Source organism: Taudactylus pleione, unplaced genomic scaffold (assembly GCF_031769625.1).
Source record: "Taudactylus pleione unplaced genomic scaffold, aTauple2 ptg000347l, whole genome shotgun sequence".
In the NCBI taxonomy this organism is placed as follows: Eukaryota; Metazoa; Chordata; class Amphibia; order Anura; family Myobatrachidae; genus Taudactylus; species Taudactylus pleione.
In genome coordinates, this window is record NW_028284748.1 from 1,035,218 (window position 1) to 1,047,840 (window position 12,623).

General features: G+C 46.6%; 1 protein-coding gene across 1 annotated transcript in view; it reads left to right on the top strand.

Moving 5' to 3' along the window:
- The window catches only part of SEMA6B (semaphorin 6B), a 137,211-nt gene that overhangs the window by 113,370 nt on the left and 11,218 nt on the right, over nt 1-12,623 (top strand). The window contains exons 11-13 of the mRNA XM_088444070.1: nt 637-786; nt 11,580-11,768; nt 11,876-12,010. Coding sequence (XP_088300196.1) covers nt 637-786; nt 11,580-11,768; nt 11,876-12,010 — 474 coding nt within the window. The remainder of the gene's footprint in view (nt 1-636; nt 787-11,579; nt 11,769-11,875; nt 12,011-12,623) is intronic.

Consider the following 12,623-nt stretch of genomic DNA (forward strand, 5'->3'; position numbering starts at 1 on the left):
ATATTGGTATTGCTCTTTCCTTATACTGGTAGTGAATTATAATGCTGCATAATGGGCCTGATTCAGAGATGTATACTATTCCGTATCTACGCAGTTGAGAGATTATCGGTCAACTGTGCATGTGTCATGGTCGCACTGTGCACGCGTCAAGGTTCCTTTGCGATGCCGCTTTTCTTTGCAAAGTGATTGACAGTCAGGGCACATTTAGGGCTGGTAATGAGGAGTGGTGGTAAAGAACACATGTGTGCCCAAGCCGCTTTCAGTGTGTGTTGTGAGCTGTGTCTGTGATCCTGTACTCAGATTTAGTGGTTCCTACATCTCAGTGCAGGCGGCCCTTCTGCATGACCATAGAGTTACTCAGATGGAGGATTATCAAATGGTCTGCAACAACGGCTGCGTATTTGGATCTGCGAAGCCGCTGGTGGGCGTCTCAATACATTTGCAGCCGGCTACAGCAGTAACATATTTTCGCACAGTAGCTGCGTGCAGGATTGCAGCTGCAAATGCATTAGTGTACATCTGTGAATCAGGCACTATGACAACATTTATTTGCGTTTTAAGCAGGCTGTTTAATTATATTTATCTTGATACCAGGTTTATGTTTTTAACATTTTCATTGCAATGTTTTATCTGCAGCCCAGGTTGCTGTGTTGGTTCTTCCATGCCTTATAATTCCTCTCGTAGTCTCCCTGATGAGGTCCTGAGTTTTGTAAAGTTGCATCCCTTGGTGGAGGATTCTGTTCCCTCTCTTGGAGGTTCTCCTTGGATTACAAGGACCTTGAAACGGTAGGAAACAAATCCGAATTTTGTGTTAAAAATGTCACAGTAATTTTAGTTCCCGCAGATCTTCATAATCAGCTAAATGTTTTGAGTTTTTTTGTTTTTTTTCTATTATGCATAAATGTTTTGCAATTCTTTTTTTCACTGGTGAATGATGTTCCGGTTGTGTGCAGCTCGTTAGCTACATGCACAGATGTGTGATTCGTGATGTGTATACAGTATGTCATTTGTCAGCAATGTCCTGGCTTAGCATCTGCTTTGGAGTACATGTTCAACATCTGCTGGCAATCAAATACCAGTAACTGTAGCTGGCTTATAGGAAAAGGAGGTTTCTATAGGTGAGGACTACTGTATATTGGCAAGGTATCATGTGTTATGCGACCCCTTAAATTACAACTATATTAACACATTTTTGCTAAAATAGTATAAAATATAGTTGTATGTACTGTGCTACCAGCTGTAACATGCAGACAGAGGCTGGCTGGCAACTTTCAGCCTGGGGGGCAACACAAGCAAGGGGCCCCTGCTTTCTCCCCCCCAAAAAATCAATCTGTGAATATATATGCAGGGACCGGCACTCCACCAACACATGTGTAAAGAAAGTTCTCGGTGAGATGGGGGCAGTGGGCTGGTTGGGAAGGGGGAAACACTGGGCTGGTTAAGTGGGTTACACTGGCATTTTGGGGGATCAGTTATAGATGGTAAAGGACACTGGGCTGGACAAGGGGAAGACACTGAGTGGGGGTCAGCACTGGGTGGGGGTCAGTGAGATGGACGCAGCACTGGGCTAGGGGCAGTGGCGGGCTGGGCCGGGGGGCAGGGTGCCATGTGCCCCCCGGGCCGCAGCGTCATGCGGGCCGCGGGCAGTCTGTGTCACTGTGACACAGATTGCACCGCGTGTGTAGCGCTGACCGGACAGAGTTCGGTCAGCGCTACACAGCACAAACACACGGCAGCTGTGTGTTTGCTGTAATCAGCAGCCGCTGAGAGTCTGTCAGACTCTCATCGGCTGCTGCTGCTCCCACTGCGGGAGCCATTTTCCGGCTCCCGCAGTGGGTAATGGGAGAGACGTCGTCATAATGCAAAGCGGCCGAAGGAGCCGGTAGAAGCGTCGGGACCAGGAGCGGGAGTTTCAGGTAAGTGTTTTTTTTTTTTTTTTAATTAAGTCTCTCTCTACTGGGGGGAACTACTGGGGGCACTACCAGGGGGGGGATTACTATGGGGGCACTACCAGGGGGGGATTACTATGGGGGCACTACCAGGGGGGGATTACTACTGGGGGCACTACCAGGGGGGTGGATTACTACTGGGGGCACTACAAGGGGGGGGACTACTACTACTGGGAGCACTACAAGGGGAGGACTACTACTACTGGGGGAACTACAAGGGGGGACTACTACTACTGGGGGCACTACAAGGGGGGCTACTACTGGGGGCACTACAAAGGGGGGGACTACTACTACTGAGGGCACTACAAAGGGGGTGACTACTACTACTGGGGGCACTACAAAGGGGAGGACTACTACTACTGGGGGCACTACAAGGTGGGGACTACTACTACTGGGGGCACTACAAGGGGAGGACTACTATTACTGGGGGCACTACTACTACTGGGGGCTCTACAAGTGGGGGACTACTACTACTGGGGGCACTGCAAGGGGGGGCTACTACTGGGGGCACTACAAGGGGGTACTACTACTACTGGGGGCACTACAATGGGGGGACTACTAGGGGCACTACAAGGGGAGGGAACTACTACTAGGGGCACTGCATAGGGGGGAGGGGACTACTACTAGGGGCCCTACATAGGGGGAGGGGACTACCACTGGGGGCACTGCATCGAGGGACCACTGCTGGGGGCTCTATATAAAGGGCAATACTGGGGGTACTGGATAGGGGGGAGACTACAACTGGGGCCGCTATTTAAGGGGCATTGCATAAGGGTTACCACTATTGGGGGCACTGCATGGGGGGGACTATATAAGGGGCACTGCATAGGGGGTACCACTATTGGGGGCACTATATAAGGGGCTTACTACTGGGGGCACAAGGGGCACTGCACAGGGGGGACCACTACTGGGGGCACTATATAAGGGGCTTACTACTGGGGGCACAAGGGGCACTGCATAGGGGGGGATCACTACTGGGGGCACTACTGGACGCCTGCATAAGGGTGTTCTCTCCTGTGGCACATGGGGACACTGCATATGGGCACTACGACAGGGGGCTGCCCCTAATCTTTATTTTTACCTTACATTAATCCCATATGGACCCGCCTCCTCCCTGAAACACTTGAGGGGGGGCGGCGCCGTAGCACGCACGTTCTTCGGGCACCCTGGCTACACGCTACTCCTCTGCCAGGGCCGCCTGCATGCATTTGCCCCACAGGCTAAAAGTTGCCAGCCAGCCCCTGGCTGGGGGGATGGGAGCACTGACCTGGGCTTGCCGCTATCCAGTAGACGGCATGCCTGGTCCCGCACATGCTCTCCAGCACTGCACACGCAGACAGTTGCCTCCTGAGCAGCCCCTGCTTAGTCTCCATCTCCCTGCTGCGGCTACTGCTCCGATCAGGAAGAGGAAGCTGCCTCACTTTATGTCCAGTGTCTGTGGAGACTTTTCCATAGGAGCAGGGGAGGGGGGTTTGCGGCCACGCGCGTGCGGGGGTTGGGGTGTCGGCTGCGGGGATGGAGTGTCAGGCCGGCTTGGTTGCAAGAGGAGACACTCTATGCCCAGCCTGCACAGGCGTGCAGCTAGCCACCGTCAGAGACAGAGCTGAAACTGGAGGCGGGCCTCCCTCCAGCTCTCTCTCTCTAGTTGTCATCACTGAGGGCCGGCTCCCAATCAGCGCTGGCCAGGGTACATGTTTAAGAAAAATGAAATAAAACAACAAGCCCAAACTCCCGCTGAGGTCTACAGGCAATCTGGGAAATATGCAGAGAATGCTCCCCAGCTGTTTAGTTTGTTAAAATGGCTTCAAGGACTGCCGCATTGATGTTACACAAACTGAGTGGCCGGGGAGCATCCTCTGCATGTTTCCCGGGCGCCAGACGTGTATGGAGCATAAGGCAACTGGCGGTCCCATAACACTGAAATCATACCGGCCCGGAGGGCAGATGGCACCCTGCTCCCCAGCCCAGCCCGCTCCTGCATGCAGATAAAAGCATACTATTGACTAAACTAGCTGCCTAGATATTTTTATTTTGGGAGTGAAACCTAATCTCTTTCAGCTCTAAGGTTAGTTTTACAGCCCAGTTTAGATGTAAAAATATGACTTGAGTTGGGGACAGTTGGAGCAGGATGCGGGTAATATCCCGGCAAAGGGGATGCCCGCCCTTAGAATACCGGCGCCGGAATCTAGAAAATACCGGCACTGGAATCCCGAAACCTGTCAGAATCCCGGTGCCGGCATCCCGAAAGTAGCAGGGTTAGGGGGAGGGTTAGGGTTAGGCCCTTGGGGAGAGGGTTAGGTTTAGGGTCGGAGAGGGGGAGGTTGTTTAAGCACTGAGGGGAGGTTAGGTTTAGGCACTGAGGAAAGGGGGTTAAAGTTGGGGTAGGGGTAGGAGAAGGGTTAGGATACCTACCGACAGGTGATGGTATCCTAACCCTGTCGGGGTGCCGGCTTCGGGATTTTGACCGCCGGCATCCCGCACCCATCCAGCTGGAGCTTAGGTAAGACAGAACAGTAAGTTCTGTTATGGCTATGCTTATGATTATTACAGTGAAATATAGCCCCCGACTCTGAGTCAGACTCATCTGCGACTGTTTTATCGTTCAGTCACGGCAGCCTGCTTGCTATCTTTTGCTAATAGAGGGGTATTTTTTTGCTCAGAGCAAAAAAAGAACAAATAATCTCTTTTTGCTTTGAGCAAAAAAAATACCCCTCTATGTGTACAGCACAAATCCTATGGGTGCACCACCAACCAAGAGTTATCCAGGATTTTCCCATTTTTATTTCCTTACTTGATTCACGACTAGTGCGGACTCACTCTCCTTACCTTATCTTTTGCTAATGCTAGTATATGCCAGTCTATGTTGATTATCTGTCCGTCTTAATGAGGATGGAAGGCCGATTAACAGATAGTAATAGCAGAGTGTACTGTCACAACTATGCCCAGCGGATTGTTTTTGGTGCAGTAGTGCTCCAGATATGGGACGGAATGTACTAAATAGAAAATGCAGTAAAAACCCTGTTTCGGGGTTTTACTGCATTTTCCATATGTATCAAAGGCTGGCCGCCGTGGCTCCTTTTGCTGCCATTACCCTGTAGAAGCCTAAGGGCTTTCACCGCATTGCGCTGGTATGAGGGATCTAATCTGATCCCTCCCAGCATGCTCCGCAGCCGCTGTGTGTCTCTGCACATGCGCAGATTGACTCCCGGTTCATAAACCCGGAAGTCCACGGCGCAGAGTTGATCGCATAGGACAGCTCTGATCAGAAGAGCTGTCCTTTGTGCTACTGATCGCATATGTTAGTGCATAATATGCGATCAGTAGGGATGCAAAGCATGACGGGATGTACTCCGCAAGGTTAGTACATCCCACCCATGGAGTTAAACACAGATACACTTCTATTGGCCAATATGCTTATAGTATAGTTTGTGTAACACAGGTGCATGGGCGCCGAGAGGGGAGGGGGGCGGGTACAGTTTACCCGGGCCCGGGCTTGCTAGAGGGGCTCGCCGGGGTCCGGCGTCGCCCCCGCTCTCCCTCACATGAGCTCAGCACACAGCTTGTGCTGGGCTGCTGTGTGAGACTTCTCACGGCTGCTGCCTCCCGCGATTAGGCCACGCCCCCTCCACTACCCGGGCCCAGCCAGGCTTTCAACGGTCCTGCACAGGTGTTGCTGCTGGTGATGGTTAGTCCACACGTGGTAAGTTTAACCAGTTCTTAGATTTATTGTAATCTGGCAGAAGATCAAGTAAAATATGACACAGGGATATCAGGTGTTACAGTGGTAGGCAATCTGTGTGGAATATAGCAGCCTGGATTTTATGGTATGTCCGGTCATTGTAGTGTGCCTGGCAGGAGTTGGGCGAATGCACCTGCAGATGATAGCCCCAAAGTTCCTCTGTGTAACGGTGGTGGTATAGGATACTTGCGGTTATTGTGACTGGCATGTATTCTGGGGGGAGCCTCTGGAGTCCATCATGTCCTTTTGGACGCTAGGGAGTAAAGATACACGGAAATGCTACACATGGCAGCAGCGCATGCCAGAGGTCAGTCTCCTCCTGACTGAGCTGTACCAGGTCCTGTGACCGCTGGCTCAGTTCCACGAACTGGATGCTGGAGGCAGACAGCGCAGGAGTACACTTCTTCCAACACGACCCTTGCTCTCTCTCTATGCAGAATGAGGAACAAATTAAAAAGAAAGGAATTAACACCCTGGCAAACCATGTTCACTACAGATGTGGCAGAATGTAAATGTGCAATTAGACTTACATTTTGGGAAGTGGTGTGTCCTATTTTTACTTTAAAGGTATCAGATGAAAGATCGACAATGAATAGGTCGACAGTCAATAGGTCGACAACAGATGGTCGACATGCAATAAGTCGGCAGGGACAGTGTAAAAGGTTGACAGGTTTATAAGGTCGACAGGTTCAAATGGTCAACACACAAATGTTTTTTAAGGTTAGGGGTTAGAGTTAAGCTGTGTACACATCAGACGATGTGTACCCAGCCCAACATCGCGAGCTGGGTACACACACTTGCCAATGCCTGGTCCGACAGGGGGAGGGACGCACCATGCTGCATTCTGCAGCATGACATTGTTAGCGACATCCTCTGTCAGCCCTGCAGTAGGCCCTGTTGCTAACGACCCGTGGGAGCGTGCATATCATGGTACACTAGCAATGTACCCGATATGTCACTCCGATCCGCAGGATCGTACGACGTATCGTCTAGTCACAGTGTGTACCCAGCCTTAGGCACTTGGGGGAAGGTTCGGGTTAGGTTGCTGGAGGGGGTAGTTATGGATAGGCACTAGGGGGAGGGTCAGGGTCAGATTTGGACACCAGTGGGTTAGGGTTAAACAGTAGGGGGAGGATTAGGGTTAAAGTACAAAAAAAAACAACAACATGCGTCGACCACTTTTCATGTCGACTATTTTAATCTGTTGACCTTTTAACCATGTCGACCTTCTGTCAGTCAAGCTTTCTATTGTCTATCTTTTTTACCACACCCATTTTAAACTAGATGTCCTCGACACTGTCTGTTTTTTTTTTATTCTCCTTTTCATCCTCCTGCTGGCTACTCCCCCACCTATACTCTATCTCTCTCTTCTCCTTCAACTTTCTATTTCTCTTTCTGTCCCATTTTTAGCTTTCTCTATTCGGCCTTTTTTTTCTACCGCTACCCTATCTTGCTCTTGCTTTCTCTTTACCTCTCCTCATTCTTGCCTACTTTTGAAAAAGCATTTCAAGGAGATTGTGAAAGCAACATCAATGAGTGCGGCGGTAAAGTGAGTGTGTACTGCTACATCTGAGAGGCATGACATAATACTGACTTACATCCAAATGTAAACAATCTCCAAAGCAGTTAGTAAGATTTACTTGTTGATAAAAACACACTGATACTTTTCAGGGCTTGCTCATGCATTGTATTTTACAAGGGGTTCCATATAAGTGGCCACTAGAAACCTTATATGAAAATGCATGTAGCCATAGGGAACATTGTGCCTTATAACCAGTGCACGGAAATTTCACTGATGATCCCATATGAATGCATTTAACTCTGATTTATTTTGTTTCCATGTATATAACAGCTACATAATGGGGGTAAGGTGCAATCAAGGAGATTGCTAGGGGTGAATTTACTAACAACCGAGTCTGATCAAGCTTTTTTATTTTTTTTCAACTTGATTTGCATCACCGAAACTCGGGTGATTTGATGCTTCTGAAACTCACAAATTTACTAAGAAGTGAGTTTAGCTGTGACCGAGTTGGCCGCTGGTGAAGCAGATCGAGATATCTCCCCCCGAGTAGCAAGTTTAGATAGAGATTATTCATCCGAAATTGCAGGGTCTTCTCTCTGCTAAACTCCCCCGAACAAGCAGCCTGCACATATCAGTGAGATATGTGAAGGCTCCTTGTGTGTTGTACCTGTAAAAAAAAGGTTAGTACAGTGATTCCCAACCTCGGTCCTCAAGGCACACTAACAGTCCTGGTTTTAGTGATATACAGTACATGCTTAAGCACAGATGGTTAAATCAAAATAACTAATGTACTAATTAAGTCACCTGTGCTCAACTATGGCTAGCCTTAAAACCTGGACTGTTAGTGTGCCTTGAGGACCGTGGTTGGGAACTGGCTCAGCCAGTCCTGGTTCCTAAAAATATGCTGGTTTTAAAGATAGGGGGACCCCCTACTCAATTCCCCCCCCCCCCCCCCCCCCCAATTTTTAAACCCAGGATAGGCTCAGCAGCCCAGTGCTGGTTCTTAAAATACGGGGTAACCCTACTTGTTTTTTATCATTTATTTTTAGGAACCAGGACTGGCTGAGCAGCACGGGGCTGGTTATGCTTTTTGGAGGGGACCCTACGTAATTTTTTGTTTTTACACTTCACTCTTTATTGACAATTTACAGCTGGAAACATACATGGATCACACTGATCTGTGTATGTTTCTGCTGAACTCGCAGCTCACAGGCAGGTGAATTGATTTCACAAATTTGGACACGAGTTTTGTCCGTTCTCATGAGAGTTGGTAAATTCCCGATTCCTATCTTCACTAGTGAAAAGTTACTCGAGATTGGCCGATGGTGAATTGAAGAGAGTTTGCAAACTCTCCAGACTTTTCCTGTAGCAAAGGAGATTTCCCGAGTTTAACATTAGTATATTTGCAAGTGGAAAAAATGGCCAAACTCTCCAGTAATTGCTGGAACTTGACCAAACTCGAATCTTAGTAAATTTACCCCCGAGACTCTTTAGGGAGTCAGGGAGATTGCTACTATTTCAGGGAGTCTTGACAAGCATGCCTCTCCTCTGTCTTGCTCTTTGCTCTCTCTCTCTGTCTGTATCTCTTTATCTATCCAGCAGGGCCGAAACTAGACAGCAAGACAGCAATTTGGCGCCCTCCCACGCCCATCATAAGATGGTCTTTTCTGACATAAATTTAATATCTGTCCCTTAAAAATATTAGTTAAGGTTTCTTAAAAAATAGCATCAAATGTCCAAATAATTGTATTAAATTTACAAATATCGGCAATAACAAACATGTTACACATAATGCCACATATTGTAATGCCTTTTACACATAATGCTACATATTGTTAATGCCCTTTACACATAATGCCACATATTATAATGCCCTTTACACATAATGCCACATATTGTAATGCCCTTTACACATAATGCCCCCCTGCAGCAGTGCCACTATAGTAATGCCCCCTGTAGTAGTGCCCCTAGAGTAATGCCCCCTGCAGCAGTGCCCCTAGGGTAATGCCCCCTGTTTTAGTGCCCCTATAGTATGCCCCCTGCAGCAGTACCCCTGTAGTAATGCCCCCTGAGGTAATGCCCCCATAGTAATGCTGCAGCAGTGCCCCTGAGGTAATGCACCCACAGTAGTAGTGCCCCTATAGTAATGCCCCCTGCAGCAGTGTTCCAATAGTAATGCCCCCTGTAGAAGTGCCCCTATAGCAGAGGTTCCCAACCGTGGTCCTCAAGGCACACTAACAGTCCTGGTTTTAGGGATAGCCATACTTGAGCACAAGTGACTCCATTAGTACTTTAGTTATTTTGATTTAACCATCTGTGCACAATCATGGATATCACTAAAACCAGGACCGTTATAGTACCTTGAGGACCGAGGTTGGAAATCACTGCCCTATAGTAATGCCCCCTGCAGCAGCACCCATATAGTAATGCCCCCTGAGGTAATGAGCCCATAGTAATGCACCCTGTAGTGCTGCTTACACAGGAAAAAACCAAACAAACAATACTTACCTTAAACCCCACTCCTGCGTCCGCCACCGTCCGGTCCATCTGGCTGCTCCTCCTGTAGTTCAGGTGAGAACTCTAGCCTCCGGCTACCGCTGCGCTGCAGGGAAGGAGTCGGGTGACCATCCGGCAAATGGAGCCTCCCTGCGGCGCCAGGTGCAGCGGCGCTGTCGGATGCAGGGGCTATGGGCCCCTAGTCCTGCACCCGGTGGATGCATACCTCCAGCCCCCCCTAGTTGCACCCCCCTTCAGCAGTGCCCCTATAGTAATGCCCCCTGAGGTAATGCCCCCTGCAGCAGTGCCCCTATAGTAATGCCCCTGGAAGCTCCAGCTGCTTTCTCTATTTTTATTATGACTTAAGTACCTCCTCCTCCAAGGGCCTGTGTTCAGTTCTTCCAGTTGTTGTCACACCAATCAGCCTCTGTCTGCAGTGTGCACTGTGCACATCGCTTCATTGGTTCATGCGAGTGTGCATGACAGACTTAAAGCGCATGCATGATTGGGTTATGTGATTTTAAACTTTACAGAGGGCTAATGCATTTATATTGTATTTGTTTGTAGGGGAAGGGCGGTGGCAGCGTGTGTAGAAGTTATTTTTTGTAATCTGATTACTCAGTAGATGCATTGCTGTGCACGTTAGGTCTGATGTTCATACTTATGATGACATAATTTTTATAACTGTTATTATATAGATTAGAATTACTTTTTTTCTTTTCATCTTTACTTTTTGCACATTCACGTTTTCTCTTCTTTGTATGTAGTCTATGTGTCTCTGTAGCCTTTTTCCTTGGTTGTGGACAATTAAATATTGTTGTTGGGTGATTTACAGGAGTGTCTATTTTCTTATTATGATGTAGGGAGTGATGAGTAGATATGGGAAATAAACAATTAAAACATTCTTCTTTAGTACCTTATGAAAATAGAAATCTTTAGTGAGACTAAATTCTCTTTAATGCATATCCAATAAAAAAAAAAAACATAACAGGTTAGTGGTAAGTGGATGTTCACTTAATTTTTATTTCATTTCCGTTCTAATGAAATACGTATATATATATATATATATATAACAAAATCGCCAGCACTCCACAATGTTAGGATACTTGCCTGGGTGCCATCCAATGGTTAAAAAATAGCCAAGAAATATGTAAAAGAAACAGCGGCACTCACAGGACTATAGTAAGGAAGACTCACGACTCAAATAGGTCAATGTTCAACGTTTCAGTCTGACGACTTTTATCAATAACAAATCATGTCTCACCACCCTAGTTACGGCCCTGCAAGAGTGACTTGGTACCACACAATACAGAACATATAGTTGACATTGTTTCGCTATGTTATAAAACTACCAATTCAGTAAAAGTTTCATAAAACATTTAAACAAATTCCAAAAATTTTCCTAGACAAAAGATAAACTCTCCAAAGACTGCAACTATGTAGATTTAAGTTTGCTTTGTGTCACTATTCCATAGTGCTTCAGAACATGTTATGGTGCATACACACGTTCAGATGTGTCAGATGAACGATTGGACAAATTTTATATCGATTTGAACGATTTTACAAGCAGATTGAACTATTTTTGACTGCATTAAAATGACTAAAATCTACCAAAACTGACTGCAAACACGTCAGATATCGTTATCTGACAATCGGGAACTCGCATGGTTCATCGTTGAAGCCTCACATGTCAGATTTTCCTTCAAATATGAACGATTGAACGATTTTTTCAATCGTTATCGTTTAGATATGAAGAAAAATCTGACTGTGTGTATGCACCATTAGTGTTTTAGGTATACTGTAAATACTAATATTAATATTTAACATATATGTAGTTCTTGAGATGAGAATTCTGTATTGTGTAACTCCACAGGGATCAGATGACACACCTTGCAGTGGATACATCTTGTGGCATTTTTGGGAATGAAACAGTTCTTTTCCTTGGCTCAAATTCTGGAATTGTCCTAAAGTATCTTCTGAATCCCAAAGTGTATACATCTGAAATAGACAACTCTAAACACAGCATCTTGCTTGAGGAGCTCCAGACCTACCCTGCAGATAGGTACGTTAGTGCTTTGGATATTCTGTTTAAGACAATCTGATTGCTAGTATTCCAGATATTGCTGTTATAAATTGTTATATATTGCATATGATGTTCCCGATTTGCAGATGTGGTGAGAAAGAAGAACAGAGAATTATCGGTTTAGAAGTGGACAAGGGATCAGGGTCTCTGTTAGTGGTGTACGCCAGATGTGTGGTAAAGGTGCCCCTTGCACGCTGCCAGAGACACGATGGCTGCATAAAGTGAGTGTTCCTTATGAAAATAATTATTGTCATATACAATTCAATACTGTATATATGTACAAATATTTAATGTTTGTTGTAGCATAGATGAGGCTAAGCCTTGTATTTTCCAATCTGAGCATATAGTTTTATATGAGGGCTGATTGAAAAGACTGCCTCTGTTTTTCCGTCCCATAGGTAAACGTGACAACGCTATGCTGGTTATTGTGAAGCTCATACATCCATGTGTCTGAACTTGCGGTTGGACTGCCGTAGTTTTGTTTGTTTGGTCACAGTGAGTGGAAGATCTTTCGTTTCGTCATGGTGGATGAGGAAGACGTGTCTGTGAGATTACGTCTGAGATGTGTGATTGAATTTTGTGTTAAACTTGGAAAAAGCAGAAATGAGATTCATGAAATGTTACGGCAACCATACGAGGGAGAAACAATTAGCCACGCTGAAGTATTTTGGTGGTTGAAGCAATTCAAAGAGGGTAATAAGTGAGCGACTAATGAAGTACATTCTGGGAGACCATTCACTGCGGTTACAGAAGTTAACATTGCCAAAGCTGCGGAGATGTTGCAAAATGACAGAAGGTTACAGCATATTGTGACAAAGGAACTGAAAATGCATC